The following is a 20,063-nucleotide window of genomic DNA, read 5'->3' on the forward strand; positions in this document are numbered from 1 at the left end:
TTCAAATCTATCTTCAATAGTTGTGTCGAAGCTTCCGGTTTTTTTTTTTTTTTTCAATTAATATATTCCATCCTGATACTTAGGTATAAATAGTAATACTACCGACGAAAAAAGTTTTGAAGGTTCATCAAATTAATTAAGAAAAAAAGTAATAAAAAAAAAACAAAATAAAAAAAATGTCTACTCTGACGTATACGCAACATTTTCTTATTTTCTGTTTACTGATCATGGTATATAATAATATATTGTGTATAATAATTTTTTCTGCAAAAATTATATTTTGCCGGTTTTTACAAGCAATTAAAAATATATAACCATTTTTAAATTGTTTTCTTTTTTTCTTTTCTTCAGATTCTCGAAACTTCTTAATCTCGTCACTTATTCACCAAATTTTGAAACCATCTGTAGTTACAGTTGGCAAAGAAAATGCTAAAAAAAAGTAAATGGAAGCCAACTATAAAAGACGCCCAGGAATCATGCTTCCTAATGAGCTCATCAGTTGCAGATTCGAAATTTAAAATTGAGAGTTTAAAGCAAAAATACGTGTCCAGAGGTCTTACGCTTCAGCCAATTATTATAATCATAGGTAAATATAAGCAAAATTTGGAATATTTTTACACTTTTTATGACGATATCTATTATAAATTTGATAGTTTTCTTAAATGTTTAGATTCTACATTCAAACTTTTTCATGTTATGAATTTCAATTATCCGAAAGAGGGCAAAAATTTTTATTTATTTATTGAAAGTTTTTTCTACAATTTTTGTGAGCCAACTAACGCGAACATTAGTAATCTTATTTATATCTTAAAACAACACTAAATTGTTTTTATTAACATTGTTTAAGACTTACTGCTTCCTTGCCCATTTCAATTTTTTCTATCCTCATTTGTTAAGTTCCTTTTTTTAAGCTTTAACTCGTGTAAGCTGTTATCATAATTTAAAAAGTTAAAAAATGTAAAACAAAAAACAAATGTCATGGCACTGTATAACGTATTTCGACAGTCCACCAATTCATATCCATTTCTTACCAAACAACTTAAAAGTTTTTAGACTGAAAAAAATTTAATCTAATTAATTGAATTAATCTTATACAAGTATCTTAAAAGTGTTGAGACTAACAATATAATATTTATTTAATTAAATGAATTAACATTTAAAAGTATTATTTAAGAAAATGTTATGGTTAAGTATATAATTATAATAAAAGAAATTTAAAAAATTGCAAATTTTGCTGTTTATATATTTAATAAGGTTTCTTTTTGAACAATTTGTGGATAAGTTCGGCATCTGGTAAGCTAAGTGAATATTAATAAAATTTCAATTTCGGTTTCAGTTTAAAATCGTAGTCACCAATACTATTCAAAAAATACAAATCAATATGCTAATGATTGTGCTTTTAAATCAATAGAATTATTATTTAAAATCAGTGGTACGATAACTTATTATTAAAAGTAAATGGAAAGATAACATAATATAATTAGGACTATACAATTAATAGTACACTACCATTAAATTAATGGTATGATACTGTTAAATCAGTAGTGCAGTACTATCCAATGAATAGTATTACAATTTAATGATAAGATACTATAATATTAATAGTACAGTACTATAAAATGAATACTATTACACCATTAAATTAATGCTAAGATACTATTAAATTAATAGTAAAGTACTATAAAATTAATAGTATACTACCATTAAATTAATAGTAAGATACCATAATATTAATAGTACATTACTTTAAATTGATAGTATACCACCATTGAATTAATAGTCTTATACCATTATATCAATAGTATCATACTCTTGTTTCAATAGTATTAAACCATTAAGGTGTGTGTTCGAAATTATTTAAACTTCGAATTTCGAAATTTCTTATTTCTTATTTCGAAATCTTTTATAGTATATACCATTGAATTTATAGTATGAACCTATTATTTCACATCGCCTAAACATAATGGTATGAAAACCATTGAAATAATAGTACAAATCCCATTGACCAAATTTAATAGTAGAAAACTATTGGAACAATAGTTTTCCTATTGATTTTATGGGATTTTTTCTCTGAGTGTACAAACATACAAACATCCAAACATCCAAACATCCAAACATACAAACATACAAACATACAAACAAACAAACATACAAACATACAAACACACAAACATACAAACATACAAGCATACAAACATACAAACATAAAACATACAAACATACAAACATAGAAAACATACAAACATACAAACATCAAACATACAAAAATAGTAACATACAAACATACAAACAAACAAACACACAAACATACAAACATACAAACATACAAACATACAAACATACAAACAAACAAACATGCAAACATACAAACACACAAACATACAAACATACAAACATACAAACATACAAACATACAAACACACAAAACATACAAACATACAATCATACAAACATACGGTTTTTTTTTACTTTCTTCCTTTAATTACAGTTCGGTGGGATGAAAAATGTCTAGCAAAATTCTTCTTTTCTTCTATTCTCGGATGTCAAAAGTCTTTGAATTCAGGACCTCTAACTTACCAAAACATAATTATTGACAATGAACATGAAATTTTCTGAGAAACAAAAAAACATTTTGTAATGATTTGCCAGTTTAAATGCCTTCCTCTATTTTGTCTATTTTCTGAAATTAATTGGTGTCAAAATAGAAAACCTTTTAAAATTTACCACCTGAAGCTAATAACTCATTATATTGTCCCTAACCATGAAAGAGATCATTTAAAAACAACAACTTAATTAATTAAAAGAAAATAGACAATTTATTTGTTTTGTTTATGCTTAGGTTAGTGGGGTAAGCCACTGCATGACAAGACAAATCATCATCACAAATCAACAACATTTTGTCGTTCGTTACACTCTGCCACATTCGGTCAACGTCGATGTACATATATGTTCTCTTAAAAACCTTGGCCATGCCAAAGAAATTCTATAATTAAATTATAAATTTATTATTGCATCTTTGTATTTATACATTTATAGGAAAATTAAAGCAATTGCACAAATCAACACCATACACCACATACACCCGCACAAACATGTAGATGGCGCTATTAATTAAACTCATTATGAACTTCCTTGTATGTTTTTTTTTTTTTTTGTTTATATTTTTAATTTTTGCATTTGCAAATGCAATTTGCTTTTTCTGCTTTGCAAGTAAATTTGATGTACAAATTGATTTGGCAATGAAAGCAAATTATTGCCAAATAATATTTATTAACAATTTTAGCCTCTTTGAAAATATCAAAGAGCTCTTTTGGCTCTCGTATTTGTTTTGATTTATTTTTGAATAACAATTAATTCAATTTGAAGCTTTTATTTTCGAAATTAAAAATACTCACAAGTTCATACAACTTGCAATACACATGATTGGTTGTCGCGTGGCATTTTTTTTTTTTTTTTTGCATGTTGTGTTTGATCTCACATCCAACTGTGATCTATAAAGTGCAATTATTTGGGTATTAAGAGCATTTAAGCACACAAGAACATTTTTCAAGGTAAGTGCTGCAATTATTTCTAAAACGGCTTTGATTATTTTTTATAAAAAAAAAACATAAAAAATCAAAAAATATGGTGTGATTATTTATTTTATTATTAAAATTATTAATTGAAACAGTTTAGCAACAAAACCGAAGTTTTGACAAACTTCGAATCGAACAATTTGCGGGTCACTCGGGCGAATGCGTAACATTTTTTTTTTATAGACAAATTTTTAGTTCACATAAAATTCCTCTCTCTGACCAAATCATCTATCAAACTGAGTTTTTATGAAGATTGATCTACTCTATTTTCATCAAGGTTATACAAATATTAATGCAAATAAAAATGCATTTGAAATAAAAATTTACTTAAAAAAATTAAATTTTTTGCATATATTTTGAATTTATAAAAAAATCTTTCAACGCAAATTGAAAATGCATTAAAAAATTGTTAATACATATCGAAATTTGTATGCATTAAAACAAAAATTCAATGCTAAATGGTTGCATAAAATATTTGTTTTCAATATTTCGTTGACTTTTTGACATTAGTTTTTTGAAGTCAAACCTGTACAAAAGTTGACGAAGATTGAAATTTAAATTCAGTGAACAAACACATTGTGCATTAAAATTTTATTCATAATCTAAATAAATTTCAATTTTCATGAAAATTTAGTTTAGTTTAGATCAAAAATTCTCAAATTAATTTGATATTTTTTTAATGCAAGCAATTTTAATTTTTTTTGTGGGAATGAAATGTTTGAAAAATATAAGAATTTTAAACTTAAGATTTTCTGCCATAAACACCGTTTCTATCGGATAAATTAAAATTGAAATCATTTTAAAGAGCAAAAAAGGGGGAGAACGGTTTATAGAGAAGGGTACAAAAATTTTTAGTAATTTTGATTCACTTTTGATCATACCTTAATATATGTGTATAAATATAAAAAAAAAAAAAACCGAAATTTTGAGAACATTCCACGACTTCTATCTTGTCAATCAGTAACAACAAAGCGTCAAAACTTGCACATTAAATGTTCAAAATGTTAATGAGGATATTTTTTGATCACACACTTTGTCCCTATCATCAAAAGGAACAAAATTGAAGGTTGATGGAAATGGGGGAATTTTATAATTTTATGCGTTAGACTTTAAGGAACAATAAATTGCAAACAATTGCTCAGATAAATTTGAATGTAATATATGATATTTTCTCATTTTCCCTAAGGTAAAAAAATTAGAATTTTGACGATCCAATTAATAGAATTATAGATTAACGTATTCGAAGTGCCTCTGTGTTTGTCTTTATTTGTGTGTTTTATTGAATTGATTTTTTTTAATTTAAAAAATTTTTAAAATAAAATGTTAGTTTAAAAATCGTATATCTTTCGTTACTATATAACTCATTTTTGACGTGATAACGTCTTATAAATCGATGAACCATGGCAGCCACCACAAAAAAGTGACTCCATTTTCTCCCGTTCCACTGTCGCACTTTCAATTCGAAATTAAAAATAAACTATTAGAGGTACAAAAATCTTCTATAGCTTATTTGAAAGATAATTACCTAAAGCTTAATCCAAATGAAGGATTTTTGAAAATTCAATCATTTAATAGGGTAAACAGGGGTTAAACGAAAAGGTGAAGTTTGGGCTAAATCTAAATTGACAATTGTAAAGGTGACAGGTAAAAGACGAGGGAAAAAAAAATTAGGCGTCTGATACGGATTTTTTTCCAACACTCTGCGTTTCGAAATATGAATTTTTAAAAAACACCTTTGTTTTTAGGGGTATTTTTGGATAGTTTTTGATTCTTAGCTTTTTTTTTGAGCGTTTCAAACTTAAAGGACATGTAGGTTTTAATCTTATGCATACATGTGCAAAAACTTGGAATCGTTTAGTGAGTTTTGACTGAAAAACGGAAGAAACAAATTTTTAAAAAACACGTTTTTTGACCGTTTTTAACCGATTTTCATCGTTTTTTATTTTTATCTTTTTTTCTTTTAATGGATACGGGAATAAAGTATATGGAATAATGATAGACCATGACTACGACTATATGTGTGCGAAGTTTCAATCATTTTCGTAAACACAATTTTGAGATAACGGTAAAATAAAATTTTAGAATTCAACAGGTTATAACTTTTGACCAAGAGCAGATACAAATTTTATTAAACTTTTATGATACAATTACCTTTCATTTGGTATATCACACATAACGGTAGACTAACTACAAGCTATACAATGTTAAATCAAGGAACTTGCGAAAAACCTCAAAACACCAGTGGAGATCTGTTGAAGTACCGTAATCTCAGTCAGGAAATTCGACATGGTTGACTTTAAAAAATTCTAACTTCACTTGTAGGCATCTTTGAAATGAGATTGAATATGAATATGAAAGGTGAAATAATAAGCTTTCACATGGTATAGATTGTCAAACAAAAAAATTGATTCCATAGCGTGGGAACATATAAATAAATGTTTTTTTTTTCCTTTTTTTAATGAAATTTGATCGAGTTCCAAAAATTCTAGCTCTTTTTGTAGCTAAGAAAATAAGCTTTCAGATGGGATAAAATTTTGTACAGGTTGTAAGGGAAAAAATGGAATTAATGACATGAGAAGATAAAAATTCATGTTTTTTTTTTGCTTTTTTTGATGAAAATTATTGTTTTCAATAAATTATTTTTATACTTTTTGCACATTGTAAAAATTTAAATACGGTTTTATTCTTAAGAAGAAATACTTGGCTTTTAAATTGCATAATTTTTTTTGTAAGCTTTTAAAATAAAAAAATTAATATAATGAAAAAATAAAAAAGGCATTTTTTTTTAGCTTTTTCTTGTAAATTATGATTGTTTGAAATAAGTAAACGCTTCAATTGACTCATTTTAAACTAAAGCACACAACCTGTTTTCTGACGACGTTATCACGTAAAATCATCGTCCGGCTTTACAGATAACCTCTTTTTTTTTTTAACTAATTTGTTGTAAAATTTGTCGAATAAATCAAATTTTGTTAAAATAATTCCTTTTATTGGCTCTAGTATTGCAGGCCTATAAAATAAATTAAATCCAATAGCTATTTTATTCAAAGCTGAATACTTCCGACAAGAACAATAATATCTTAGCAATTATTTATCTTAAAGACCTAAATGAAACTTATCTTGCCTCCAAAAAAAAAAAAAAAATAAAAAAAGAATTAAAAATTAAAGATCCAAATTAAATTCATTGAACAATAATATTTTGATTGACTATTAAGTGCTGCCCCCTCGCCATGTCATCCTTATATACATTGTCTCATTTATCATAAAACTCAATTCAGTAGAAATCATTCAATCATTTTTAACCCCCAAAAAGCTAGAAGACCAAAAATATTTCCATCCATTAGTCAACATCAAAAATTCTTCAATGTTATTGTGTGTGTCTAATAATAAATCTCTTAAAGTAAACCACACAGATTGTTTTCACATCCTATTTTAGGCATTTTCTCTCTCTCTCTTTCTGATAAATCAAATGATATCCTTGTTTTTATGATTGAATTTTGAATTAATATACAGCCAAGGACTTCAAGTCAAATACTATCATCTATCAAGAAAGAAACAAAAAGAATACACTCTTTGTGTGAAGTCTTGAAATGGTAAACCCTTTAACAATTCTTTTGTAGAAACATTTTGAAAAGAGAAGAAAATCAATTTGCCTGGTAAATATTCGCACTCGTTCAAAGAAATTCTCTCCAAATTCTGACAAGAGAGGTAATAAACAAGATATACAATACATCATCCATCTGGGGGTACCTTTATTTGTTTGGGTTAAGGTTGTATCCTTATTTGCAAATGTGTAAAACCAGCTGCGGAACAATCGATTTGCAGTGAGGAGTTTTTCCAAAAGCAATATGATTGATTGTTTGCTAAAGGACTCAATGTTAAATATTGACAAGAGCTTTCCCCTAAAGGTAAAAGATGAAGAAGTACCTACACGGAGAAAAAAAGGACACCTTAAAATAAGATGATGTCCACCTTTAATCACACCTCTTAATACAAAACGATTTCCGCTTAAAATAAGCGGAATCCACTTGAAATAAGCGGAATCCGCTTAAAATAAGATAATTTTCCGCTTAAATCAAGAGTATATCTTTCAAATTTGCGCATTCGAGGAATTAAGAAAAAAATTTCCGCCTAATTTAAGACGAAAGTTATCTTGGCAAAAAACCATGCAAAAAATCCGCTTAATTTTATGTCGAATCCGCTTGTTTTTTGTGGTCTTTTTTCTCCGTGTAGAAGCAAGCTTAATAAAAGTAAAAAAACCTTTCTTGAACTAGATAACAACAACAACTAAAACAACAAGACTACAATTTAGAAAGAAATGTTGTTTAAAACTCACTCATTTCGAATATTAATCTTGGTGTTTAGAAGGAAGTAATCATCATCAAAAACACTGGATGTTTGAGTCATATCTTCTAATCTCGAATCATCATCATCATTGTAATCATCATCAAAATCACCATCATCATCTTCAATGGTGTCATCTAAATCATTCTCATCCTCATTTTCATCTTCATCATCAACAAAGTTGTCCTTGGAATTATTATCGATTTTTTCCGTATCACCACCAATGATGATGATGGTGTTGTCAATATGGTTGGTGGTAATTTCCGCTTTAGGACGACGACGATGTAAGCCATTATAATCATCATCATTGTGATATAGAGAAGGATTTTCCTCAATATCCTGTTCCGGATTAACTGATTCAAAAATGCCACTTGAATTTATAAGTTCGTTGGCATCATTCTTCACTAGATGATGCGAGTTCATTGTTTGTCGATTCATCATTAAATAAGCCACAAGATATAATGTCTATTTATTAGATTGGTATAGAAAGTAGGGTAGAGTTTCTGGGACACACAAATCAAAGATATATTAATCTTTTTCTACAATATGGTATTTTTGGGGACCAATATCAATATGGTTTGCTTTTGTCCTTCTCTTAAAGCTTTTTGAGTTGTTTGAATGAAAGAGAATTCAATGGCTGATAAAGCAATTATATCAAATGAACAGAAAATAGATAGGATATTGGAGAAAATCGGAATATAATATTATGGATGAAGAAATCAAATAAGGAAATGTACATATATTGCAAAATTGAGGATATTAAATTTGGATAATTTTGACAAAATGGATAAATGAGATTCAAGTTTTATTAATTATTTTGTACAATAGATTTTTTTTTTCAATTTTTGCTTTTATTAATATTTGTATCAAATTACAATTTTAATAGTTTCTTACAGGGTCAATAAAAAAAAAAAAATAAAATATTTTTATTTGCAAATTTGCAAAATATTTTAATTGAAAATAAAATTTTTATTGCAATTAAGAATTTTTTGCACTAAAAAAAAATTTTTGTTTCAAATAAAAAATATTCTGCATCGAAAAAATGTGTGCACTAAATACTAAAAAAAAAATATTTAATGGACACATCTTTTCAATGCAAAAAATTTGCAATAAATAGTTTTTTTAATGCAAATATTTTCAGTTGCAATAAAATTTTTTTTAGGGCAATTCTTTTTCAGTTGCAATAAATTTTTTTAATGCTAATTCTTGCATTTATTTGCAACAAATCTATTTTTTATATTTGTAATGGAAAACAAATGCAATTTTTTTTTTTTAAATTTTTTTAGCCGATTTGATATTTCTATATTTACTGCAGTTTATACACAAATCAATCAAAAAAAAGCTAAACAACTGCGTTACTAAAAATAATAGTTTTATTTAAAAATCAAATCATATACAAAGCTTCTCTTACATGAAAATTTAAAATTATAGTAACATCGTGGGTCTCCCTGAAGGTTAAATCACAGAAAAATTAATTTCAATTAAATATTCCGAATAGTTTCGTTGACTGCGTTACCAAACATAGATATTTTGAAGTTATCAGAAACTTAAATACAACCAAAAATGCTATACAAAACTATGCACAAAAAGTAAATTTTAAAGTAAAGTTCTTTGAAGTTAATAAGAGCTGCATTTCCAATTTATTTTTATGGTAACGCAGTTGAGCAGTAACGCAGTTGTAAATTTTTAATCATATTGGAAATATGATTTTAATTGAAAGAGCAAAAAGTTTTCACTTACAAAACTGTTAGCTCAAAAAGGCTGTATAAGAAAAATAATACAAATTTCGTCTACTCATCTACCAAATGCGGTAGCTCAGAAGTCACGAAATTAAAACTTGTACCTCTTTTAGTCACTTTGAAGCCACTTATTTGCCTAGCTTATTTTTCCAGACTATTATTTTCGTTAAAAGCTATGATTACACGGTCAATGAAATCGGTCAACGCGTTGACTCTCTGACGTAAAAATGACGTCACAATCTGTCCCAAGAGTGTCACGTGTCGTGTGATCGTCAACGAAAACTGCTGTCATTGCGTTGACGGGTACGATGACACTCGCGTTGACACACATTTTTGAGTCAACGCGTTGACTATTTTCGATGACCGTGTAATCTCTCTGTCAATGCCATTGGGACGTGTTGACAGGGTTATAGGACTGGGAGTCATCGCAATGACCCTGTCCCAGCGTTGACGCGGCAGAATTAAATACCGTGTCATCGTTTCAGAATGACATTGTTTTTTGTATAGAAATGTGATAAGATTTGGATTGGGAACATTTTTTGTAGGGCAATTTTTTTGAATGGTGTACCGTTTTGGAAAAAGGGGGTTTTCATTTCACCTTTTTGTTTTTTTCCAAAAAAAACTTTTCGGTATGACCATGGCATCTATGTTGGATGCAAAACATTTTTTTTTGCAGCGTTCCTATGCTATCAGCGTTTGAAAGTGGCCATATTGATTTGTTTCGATTTATTAAAAATCAAATATCGAAACTTTTTTATTTTTTTTTTCTAATTTTTCAACAAAAATTTAGTAATTTTACATTTTTATTCGTTCAAGAATATTATCAGAATTCATTTAAGACTTTTATCTTAAAAGTGCATTGCGTATATCTCGAAATATTTACATTTCAATGCAACCATGTCAAACAAATTTTCGTTTATTTTTTCTATGAGAGCTTTTTTCAAATCTCATTTTCTCCGCTTTTTGTTTTACAAAATATTTTTGGAAAATTTAAATTTTTGCTTTGTGTCAAACAGTGTGATCAACAAAGTTTTGCGAGTCAACGCGTTGACACTGCTAAGTAAACGTCACGTTGACACACCTGGCGCGTCAACGTAATTTAGGACAACATTGACGCAACAGTGTCAATCGTGTGATAGTCAATGTTTTATGCATTGACGCTGTGAACGTTGACGGTGAGATGACAGAGAGAATATGGATTTTTTTTGACGTAAGAGAGTCAACGCGTTGACCGATTTCGTTGATTACACGGCTAAAGAGTTACACAAAGTCAAATTAAATGAGGTATATTAAAATAATTTAATTTAGTTTTATTTCACATGGTAACGCAGGGTGGTTATGATTTTATCTACTGGGTTCGGAACAAAAATAAAAACTCATTACTTTGACGGGGAATTATGAGAAATTCCTCTTTATACTATGTGGCTGATGCTCTTGAACAATAAAATTTTGTATGAAAATCAACTGCGTTACTAAGATAGACCACAATATGTTATAGTGATTTGAGAACAATTCAGTAATTATTTATAATACAAAATTTAAAAAAAAATTTAAAGGAAAAGTATCTCATTATTTGAACTACATTATTTGTTAAGAATCGCTAATTAAACCCCTTAAAAACCTTTGAAGTTTTTTTTTTTGGAAATTGTTCAATTAAGAGAGCTACTTATTAATGACTCATATGTGCAATTTTACATGCCTTCTTTCAGTCTTAAATTTTATTTGACAATTATTTTTCTTTGTTTTTCTTATCCCTGCGCAAAAAGTGATAGACAAAAAGATGTTAAATTGGAAACGAAAATGTAATTTCAAAGCTGAAGCTGAGCTCAATTCGGGTTAAATTCTTTAATAGATTTAAGCTCGGCAAATTTTTTTGGGCGAATTTTGTATAGTAGCTAAAATAAATTTCTATACAAACTGTACTTTTGGCTTTAAATTGTAATTAAGGGGGAAATCCCTCTGGAAATTTTTATTTGTGCATTAATTTGTATTGCCTTATAAATTCATTTACCAACGGAAGAAACTATTTTCAGTGGTCTAAGCCTTAAATGAAGCCTCAAATGCCCCAGGATAGTCCCGAAACCCATGCCCATTGAACCTACCTCAGTACGAAAACTTTAAACGCTTTTTCCTAAAAACGCGCTTATTTCCGCGCCGTGCAACGTAACTCAAAAACTAATGAAGCTATCGACTTGAAATAAATTGCAAATTACACTTTAAATTATTGGCCATTGCATGAACCTTAGAGTTCAACAAAATTTTTACAATAAATATTTTTTTAACAATTTTTTTATAAAAAACCATTGTGTTTTTTCGTTTTTTTGGTCTTTAATTTTTATTTTACACTTTTGTTTACTAAATTTAGGTTCATGCAATGCGTATAAATAAATTTTATTGGAAAAAATTTCTTTTTTGATTATAAATAATTTTCTGAACCTGGACATTGCACGGCGCAAACTCGAGGCGTCAACTTTAAAGAGCTGTAGAGCCGCCATTTTGTTTTTTTTTGTACTTCAAAAAAATTGTATCAATACTTTATAATGTTAATAATATCACATACTTTCCCAAATTTCAATAAATGCTTTCAGTTTTCCCAAAAAAATTATTGAAAAAGCTGTCGTCCCGAGGGGTTTCCCCCCTTAATGAAAGATGTTAACCAAAAGCTACAATTTCTTAAAAAAAAAATTAATATTTTATTTTGGTTTTATTTTAGCAGAATCTTGAAAAACTAAAAATCAAATCGAGCTAAAAAATGGGGGTTTAGATAAGCGTTTTTGGGTCACTTTAAATTTTTAAGAAAAAAACATGCTTGAATTTTGAATTGAATATTTTTACAAAATCGTAGTTTAAAGGAAAAGTTGTATTTTGAAAAGCTACAATTATTCTGAAAAAAAAAATTTTTCAAAAAGCTAATTTTTCATAAATTTTCTCCATTGGTTGAATCAACAAAAATTACCATTATCAAACTTTGTGAGTGTATGTTTATATTTGTATGTTAATATGTTATAATTTTTTATTTTTTTTTTTTTACCATCGGCAGTGGAAAAGAACACTTGAATCAAAATTAAAAAGAAATGACTTATTTCTGCTTCTCAAAAATCGACCGAACGTAAAGCTAATAATTCGTCAACTTTTACATTTTCTTTGGAAAAAGACTTCAATACAACCTGTCAAATGGTTGAGATTCTCATAAAAGATTTGACATTTCGAGTCTGGATTATGAGATTTTTACTGTATTTTTCCAACTGCGAAAAAAAGGATTAAAAATGCATTCATTTACGTCCGAATTATAAACGCACAGAACAAAATATTCAGAATCATAACTGATTGTAAATGATTTCATGGAAATAATTTTCTCTGGTTTCACCCGGTCCAGTAAATCTGAGATAAATAAATTCAAATAACCAGATTTCTTTTCTGGAAAGATATCAATTAAAGTCCCCTTTTCTAACGAAAAACTGATTTATTCATACCTATTGGTTCAATGATTTCGGTTTATTTGTACTCTTTTTTATTGAAAAGTTTAAATAATCTTTGCATCGTTTTAAGTGAATGTAAGAGTTTCGGACATGATATTTTAAAAACAATTTTTGAAATAAGCCTTTTCCAAGAAAATTGAGTTTACGAAACATTGTCAAATAAAAAGTATAAAAAAGAAACCAATACTCTTCGCCTACTTTTATCAAACCGGAAACCATTCCATATTGAGGATTTCACTAAAAGTAGTTGCGTTACAAAACAAAAAAAAAAAAAAAAAATGAAAGAGCTTCGTTGTTTTGTGCAAATGTTACAAATTCAGCACACTGTAAAGCTTTCAAAATTCCTTTGAAATGCATTAACTCGCTGTGTAACCTTTACCTACCTCTAAACTTGTAAGGCATATACCCAAACGTGAAAAGCGATTTCCTTAGATACCTGCATGTGAAGCATAATGGTGACATTTTTGTTACTTTTGCTCAGCTGTTAATGGTTTCTATTTTTGAAAAGGGTTCCAGTGAAAGAGATTTGAATATTTATCTTCTAAAATGTTCCAACTGCTGATATTTTGTAATTGTTTTTGAAATAAATGTTGAATTTACAAATATTCTGTCAACAAATGAATGTCCAAAGTGCAGTTAAATATATTAAACAAAATCTTTTAAATCGAATTTGAAAAAAAAAATTAAACTAGGGTTTATTATGCTATTATGATAAACTCACGGAGAAAAAAAGGACACTTTAAAATTATATGATGCCCATCTTAAATCCAACCCGCTTAAAACAATACGATTTCCCCTTAAAATAAGTAGAATCCGCTTAAATTCTATTAAATTTAAGGTGAATTTCATTTCATTTTATGTACTATGAGTTTTCTTCTTAAAAACCCGAAAAAAAATAAAAATTTTAATAATTATCGTCGGGCTTCAGCTTTAGTTTCACTTTTTTTCTTTAATTCAAATTTTTCCGCATATAAATAAGCAGATTTTCCGCTTAAATTAAGTGAATTTCTTTAAAATTCGCACATTCAACAAATTAAGAAGATTTGTACGCTTAATTTAAGACCAAAGTAATCTTCCCAAAAAGCCATGCAAAAATCCGCTTAATTCAATAGGAAATCCGCTTAATTTAATAGGAAATCCGCTTGTTTTTACTTAATGATGCAATACAAAAATGTATGTTCTACCGGCGTTGAGACACATTCACAGGTATGTGATGTTTGGAATCCTCTAAATCTATTATACAATATTAAAGTTTGGTTTTGTGTACGTTCACTAACCGGCCACACCGACTGACTTATTTTCTTAATTTCTTTTTTAAATCAAAGAGCCATAAGAGGAGAAGGTTTAAGGCAAAAAAAAATTTAAGATTTTATAAGGTAAATAGGGGTAACACGACATTGAAAAAAGAGGCTATTTTCTAAACGGTAAGTCGTAAAGAGTTGACTTTTTTTTTAAATGATAGACAAATTTATTCAATAGTTAAAAAAGGTATTGAAAAAATTCAAAAAAATTTCAAAACCAAGTTGTGAATATTTTTTTGCAGTCATAACCCTTCGAAAAAAGACTAATTAGAGGTACGCAAAATTTTGCACAGAAATTTTAGTTACACCATGAGAAAGATATTTAAAAAAAAATTAGGGGTCTAAAACGGATTTTTTTCATAGGCCCTGTATTTTGAAATAAAAATTTTTGAAAAACAACCTAATTTTTAGATACATTTTTGAGTAGTCTTTTATTTTTTTGGAATTTTTAAAAGTCTGCAAAAAATCTCAAATTTATAGGAAATATAGGTTTTAATCATGCGCATGCATGTACAAACTTTTGAATTTTTAAAACGTGATTTGACCGAATAACGGGAAAAACAATTTTTTTTTGTCCCAAGTTTTTTGGCCGTTTTTAACATAGGCCATATTTTACATAGGCCACTTTTGCTAAAAGTTTTTTTTAAACTCTTTTTACGAACTTTTCAAGTTTTGATTCCCTTTTTCATTTAAAATGTTAACTAATTGTAGAGTCGAAAATTAAAAATAAATACAAAAAATGGCGGAACGAAGTCCGCCGGGTCAGCTAGCTTTCTATAATTTAAAAATTTATCTTTCTACGACGAACGAGTGCCATGTGATAATTTTTTTTAGACAACCTAAAAACAAATACAAATGAAAATCTAAGCTTTAACCTTCATTGAAATCTTTTTTTTTCTTAACACACAAATCATTCATGTCCTTAAAAAGAAAATCATCGCTAAATTAAGTGAAATCGATTAGTATTCACGATATGTGCACTGTGCATTCAGTGAATGCAAATACTTGTATATGTTCTGTGTTCACTAAAATGCTTCTTCGGTTAAACATACAGATATTTCCTCCGATCAATATCGTTGCTTTTAACATTTTACTACACCAAAAAAAAAAAAAAACGGTTCTAATGGAAAAGTCGTTTTATTCACTTCGCGCAATAGAAAAATAAGTTCTCACGTTCAACACGATTTAACTGAAGAATTTCACGTATATAGAAGAAGGGTTTTCTTTTGTCTCTTATTTTGTCTTCTATTTTGCCTGCTCCTGCTGTCGCTCTAAGGGAAAATGTTCTGTTAAAGTAGTTTCGAATAGATTGTTCATGTTTTCGAATACAGGGTGCTTTCTATTAGAACATTTATTTACAGAAACTTTTCCAGCTCTTTATTTTCCAAAAATTTTAAGACATTTTAAAAACTTTAAAAACCGTTTTTAAGTAATGTAAAAACTTGCAGCTACTAGGCTTGACAAGTTTTTAGGGCGTGAATTTAGTAGAATTTAAAAACTTCAACTAGTTTCTACAAACGAAAAATTATTAGTTTGATTGAAACTTTTAAAAGACACCCTTTATTAATATTCAACCTAAGGCAGATAATACTCCCCGGAAAAGCAATTTTATTGTAAAGTTTCTTGGCTTAAAAATAAAAAAAAAAAAAAACATCGATTCAGCAAACTCAGAAAAGAATTAAAACGAGTGGTGGCATAAAGTGTGCCTTTTCAAGATAATAATGAAAAAAAATCGAGTCCATTTGAAAACTTGCACGAGCCACCAGAGGTTGGATATCCGACAAAGATACCCGATTGGTATAGACCCGTGTTTTCTATGGGTGACATGATTAATGTACCGCAATAAATATTTTTTTTTTATATTCAGTGAGAAAAGAAAAAAACAATGAAAAGGATTAAGTGTGACGATGGAATAAAAAAAAAAGAAAGTTTATTGGTAACACGAACATGAGGTTGCACAACTTAATGTGTAAATGGGTTTTTACTTGTGATCTATTGCTTTTGGAGTGAGTCTGAAGAGAGTGCTATGAATTCTTAAGGAAATCAAGATGAAATGCGATATTATATTGTCATATTTTTATGATGCAAATATGATATAAAAATTAGTTTTATTTTTTTTTTTAAGTGACATCGGTATCATCTACTATTACACAATGCTATTCTAATGACACAACATCCACCGCACCCTACATATTTTAATAGGAATATTTAGTAATAGCTTTTCTAAGTTACTCAAAAACTTTATTTAATTTAATCTTTCAAAAAAATTTAAAATATTTAATTTTTTTTTGTTTTTTTTTTCGATTTTTTGTTTTTGAAGTTGTGAGAAACTAGCACTTAAAGTTTTTTTTTTGGGCCTTATTTCATTTTTTTCCTGGGGCCTAATTTCGCGGAGCCAAAAAATTTCATTGAAATCGGTCGTGTCGCTTAGGAGAAAGTCAGATATCAGTTAGCGTTAAAGAATCACCAAAAACTTTTTACTACAAGTAAATCTTTTCAGTGTACTTTAGTACCTACCTATATGGGTAAAAATCATGGAGGTGGGAAATTTCGATGACCGAATTCTTAAAAAATCAACTTTGTTTTATGATAAAAATTTCATGTTGATATGTTCGCTTTAGCCATAATTTGTCAGCTCATGAACGGGCAGAGCACCAAAATTTATATTTTTCAATTTACCGCAAAACCCCAAAAATTATTACTAGAAAACCGTTCCTCGAAATGGTAGTGATCTCTTCAAAACGACTTTAGGGGTCTAGAAATAGTATCAATGTGAATGTGAATGATATATTATTATACTAAGATAGTAGGTCTTAAATAAATCAAATATAACTTTATTTCTTCTGGCAGAGACCGATTTCTACAAAAAAATGCTTTTATGCACCTCCGAATCACTTAGGCCATAAGTAATTTTTTCTTTTATTTTTTTGTAACTTTTTTGATAAAATTGTTTATTACAGCCATATTTAGATAAGATATTGAGTAAAAAAACCTAAAAAATGCAAAATTATGAGTGTAAGACTACATTATTTATTCAGAGGTATTCAGGCAGAGGTATTTGCATGATCCACGCGGCCAATAGTCAAAATATCAAAGTTAACAAATATCCATTATTATTACAGTCCACAAGTAGGGGACACTCCAACAAACAAAAGTCTAAAACCCCACTCTTCTCAAATTGCGAGAAACAAAAAAAAAAAAAAAAAAAATTAGTGGGAACATAATCATTGAAAATTTGTGAGACAGGACTGATTTGCGCTGTCTTGGGACAGTGATAGCTATTTATTAAAATTGCAGTGTTTAAATTTTTTCTGGTGAAAATAGCGATGGATACGAAAACAACAGGTATTAGACATTTCAAATACAATTTATTTTATGAAATTTGTTTTACATTAATATTTTTTTTGTGGTGGGCAAAAAGGGGCCAAAATAAAGATAATTTTTTTTAAGAATTTTATGTATGAAAAGAAATTTCTTTGTGTATCCTGCTAGATCCCGCAACTATTGTTATTTTTATGAAAACGCTTTAGCTAATAAGTTTTTAACAATTCAACTGCAGAATACCGCAGTCACACATAGAAAATTTTAATATATTTGCATAATTAGTATTAAAAAAATTATAATCTGAATTTTTTCTCCCGTTATCAAATAATTTTGTATATTGGGCATTTAAAAATATTTAAATTTTTTTTTTTTTCAAAAAAAAAAAAAATTCAAGAAAAAAAAATTTTTTCCAAAAAAAAAAAAATTTATTTTGTAAAAAAATTTTGTTTTCCTAATTTTTTTTTTTTTTTTGTAACTAAAACAACTGATTTTAGTAATTTGCGAGTTATAAAATAATAGTCCGGGCGGCCACTGCAAAAACTCTCAACTCATCGAGCTAAAGAAAATTTCAAATGGGAAGTGAAAGAGGGCTATTAGTAGTTACGAAAACCACAGGTCTTCCCGTTCGCATCCTGGCACGATTGGCGTGGTAAAGTGCATTGTGCATCTTGACATTTCACCCCCGAGCTTGGGTGAACTTTTTAAGTAAAAAACGCTCCTAACCTTAAAACAAGCTGCGTGACCTAACTTCCAATTTTTGGCTTGGAAGACCTCTGGTTTTCAAAAAAAGACATTATTAGCTTTAATTTGAAATTGAATTCGACTTTTAATTCGGTAAATTGTAAGGGGCGCAGCGTATTATTTGAGACTTTTTCGTGAATTATTCGTAGTTTTGCATATACTTTGGGTCATTGTTAATAAACTATCAAGCAATTTCCAAAACATCGTTTTATATTTAAATGGTAATAACTCATATTTTTATTTTATAGTGAAAAAACTCCTTAACCTCATCCAAAATACCAAAAAACAAGACTTTATGAAAAAACTCACTTTCATCGATTCTAACCTTAAAACGGGCTGCATGACAAAACTGCCAGACTTTCGCCCGGAAGACCTCTGAATTTTGATAGCTGACAATATCACCTTTAATTTGACACCAATATTGTCTTTTAACTTTATGAGATGCACAATGCACTTTACCACGCCAATCGTGCCAGGATGCGAACGGGAAGACCTGTGGTTTTCGTAACTACTAATAGCCCTCTTTCACTTCCCATTTGAAATTTTCTTTAGCTCGATGAGTTGAGAGTTTCTGCAGTGGCCGCCCGCTCTATAAAAAAAAATTAAAAAATAATTTTGGCCGCTTAGATTGTTGAAATACCTCTATGTGCCGCTTTTATAATAAAAAAAAAAATCGACCAGACTAAAATGTTTGATAGATTTTTTTTTTTAAATTAAAAAAAATCATGTGTGCAATTTACACGTGGTAGAAGTGAAACCTTAAAAAATCATTTTTCTTGCAAAAAAAAAATAGAAAAAATCTACCTATTCTTATTCTATCACCTTCAAATCCATGTCTTTTATATGACAACCTAGATAAATTTTATATCATCTGAAAGCGTATTGTCTTAGCTCAAAATATGTATATCGATCAAGTCTATGAGACATCTACAAAAAGAGCTAGAATTTTTTGAACTCGATCAATTTCCATCAAAAAAAGCGAAAAAACACGTATTTTTATCTTCTCACACTATTAAATCAATATTTTTGCCTAACAACCTATACAAATTTTTACATCATCTGAAAGTTCATTGTCTTAGCTCAAAATATATATATATCGATCAGGTCTATGAGACATCTACAAAAAGAGCTAGAATTTTTTAAACTCGATGAAATTTCATCCAAAAAGCAAAAAAAAACATTTATTTTTATGTTCTCATGCTATTAAATCAATTTTTTTGTTAGACAACCTATAAAAAATTTTAAACCATGTGAAAGCTTATTGTTTCACCTTGTATAATGATGTATAAATCTTATTTCAAAGATGTCTACAAGAGAAGTTAGAATTTTTTAAAGTCAACCATCTCGAATTTCCAGACTGAGATTACGGTACTTCCTGGTCATCCCCAATAGATCTCCACAGGTGTTTTGAGGTATTTTTAATTTTTTTTCAATTTAAGATTGTGTAACTTGTAGAGCACGTATCGTTATGTGTGATATATCAAATAAAAGGTTATGTTATCAGCATGCGTATTAAAGTTAAACCAAATTTGTATGTGCACTAGATCAAAAGATAAAACG

General features: G+C 28.4%; 1 protein-coding gene across 6 annotated transcripts in view; it reads right to left on the reverse strand.

Moving 5' to 3' along the window:
• The window catches only part of LOC129912507 (cytosolic purine 5'-nucleotidase), a 120,312-nt gene that overhangs the window by 30,358 nt on the left and 69,891 nt on the right, over positions 1–20,063 (reverse strand). The window contains exon 1 of one of the 6 annotated variants that reach the window (XM_055990777.1): positions 7,912–8,366. The exons of the other annotated variants lie outside the window; for them this stretch is intronic. Coding sequence (XP_055846752.1) covers positions 7,912–8,360 — 449 coding nt within the window. The 5' untranslated portion in view covers positions 8,361–8,366. Of the gene's footprint in view, positions 1–7,911; positions 8,367–20,063 lie in introns of those variants that run through there. 6 annotated transcript variants of the gene reach the window in all.

This window comes from Episyrphus balteatus, chromosome 2 (assembly GCF_945859705.1).
Source record: "Episyrphus balteatus chromosome 2, idEpiBalt1.1, whole genome shotgun sequence".
NCBI lineage: Eukaryota > Metazoa > Arthropoda > Insecta > Diptera > Syrphidae > Episyrphus > Episyrphus balteatus.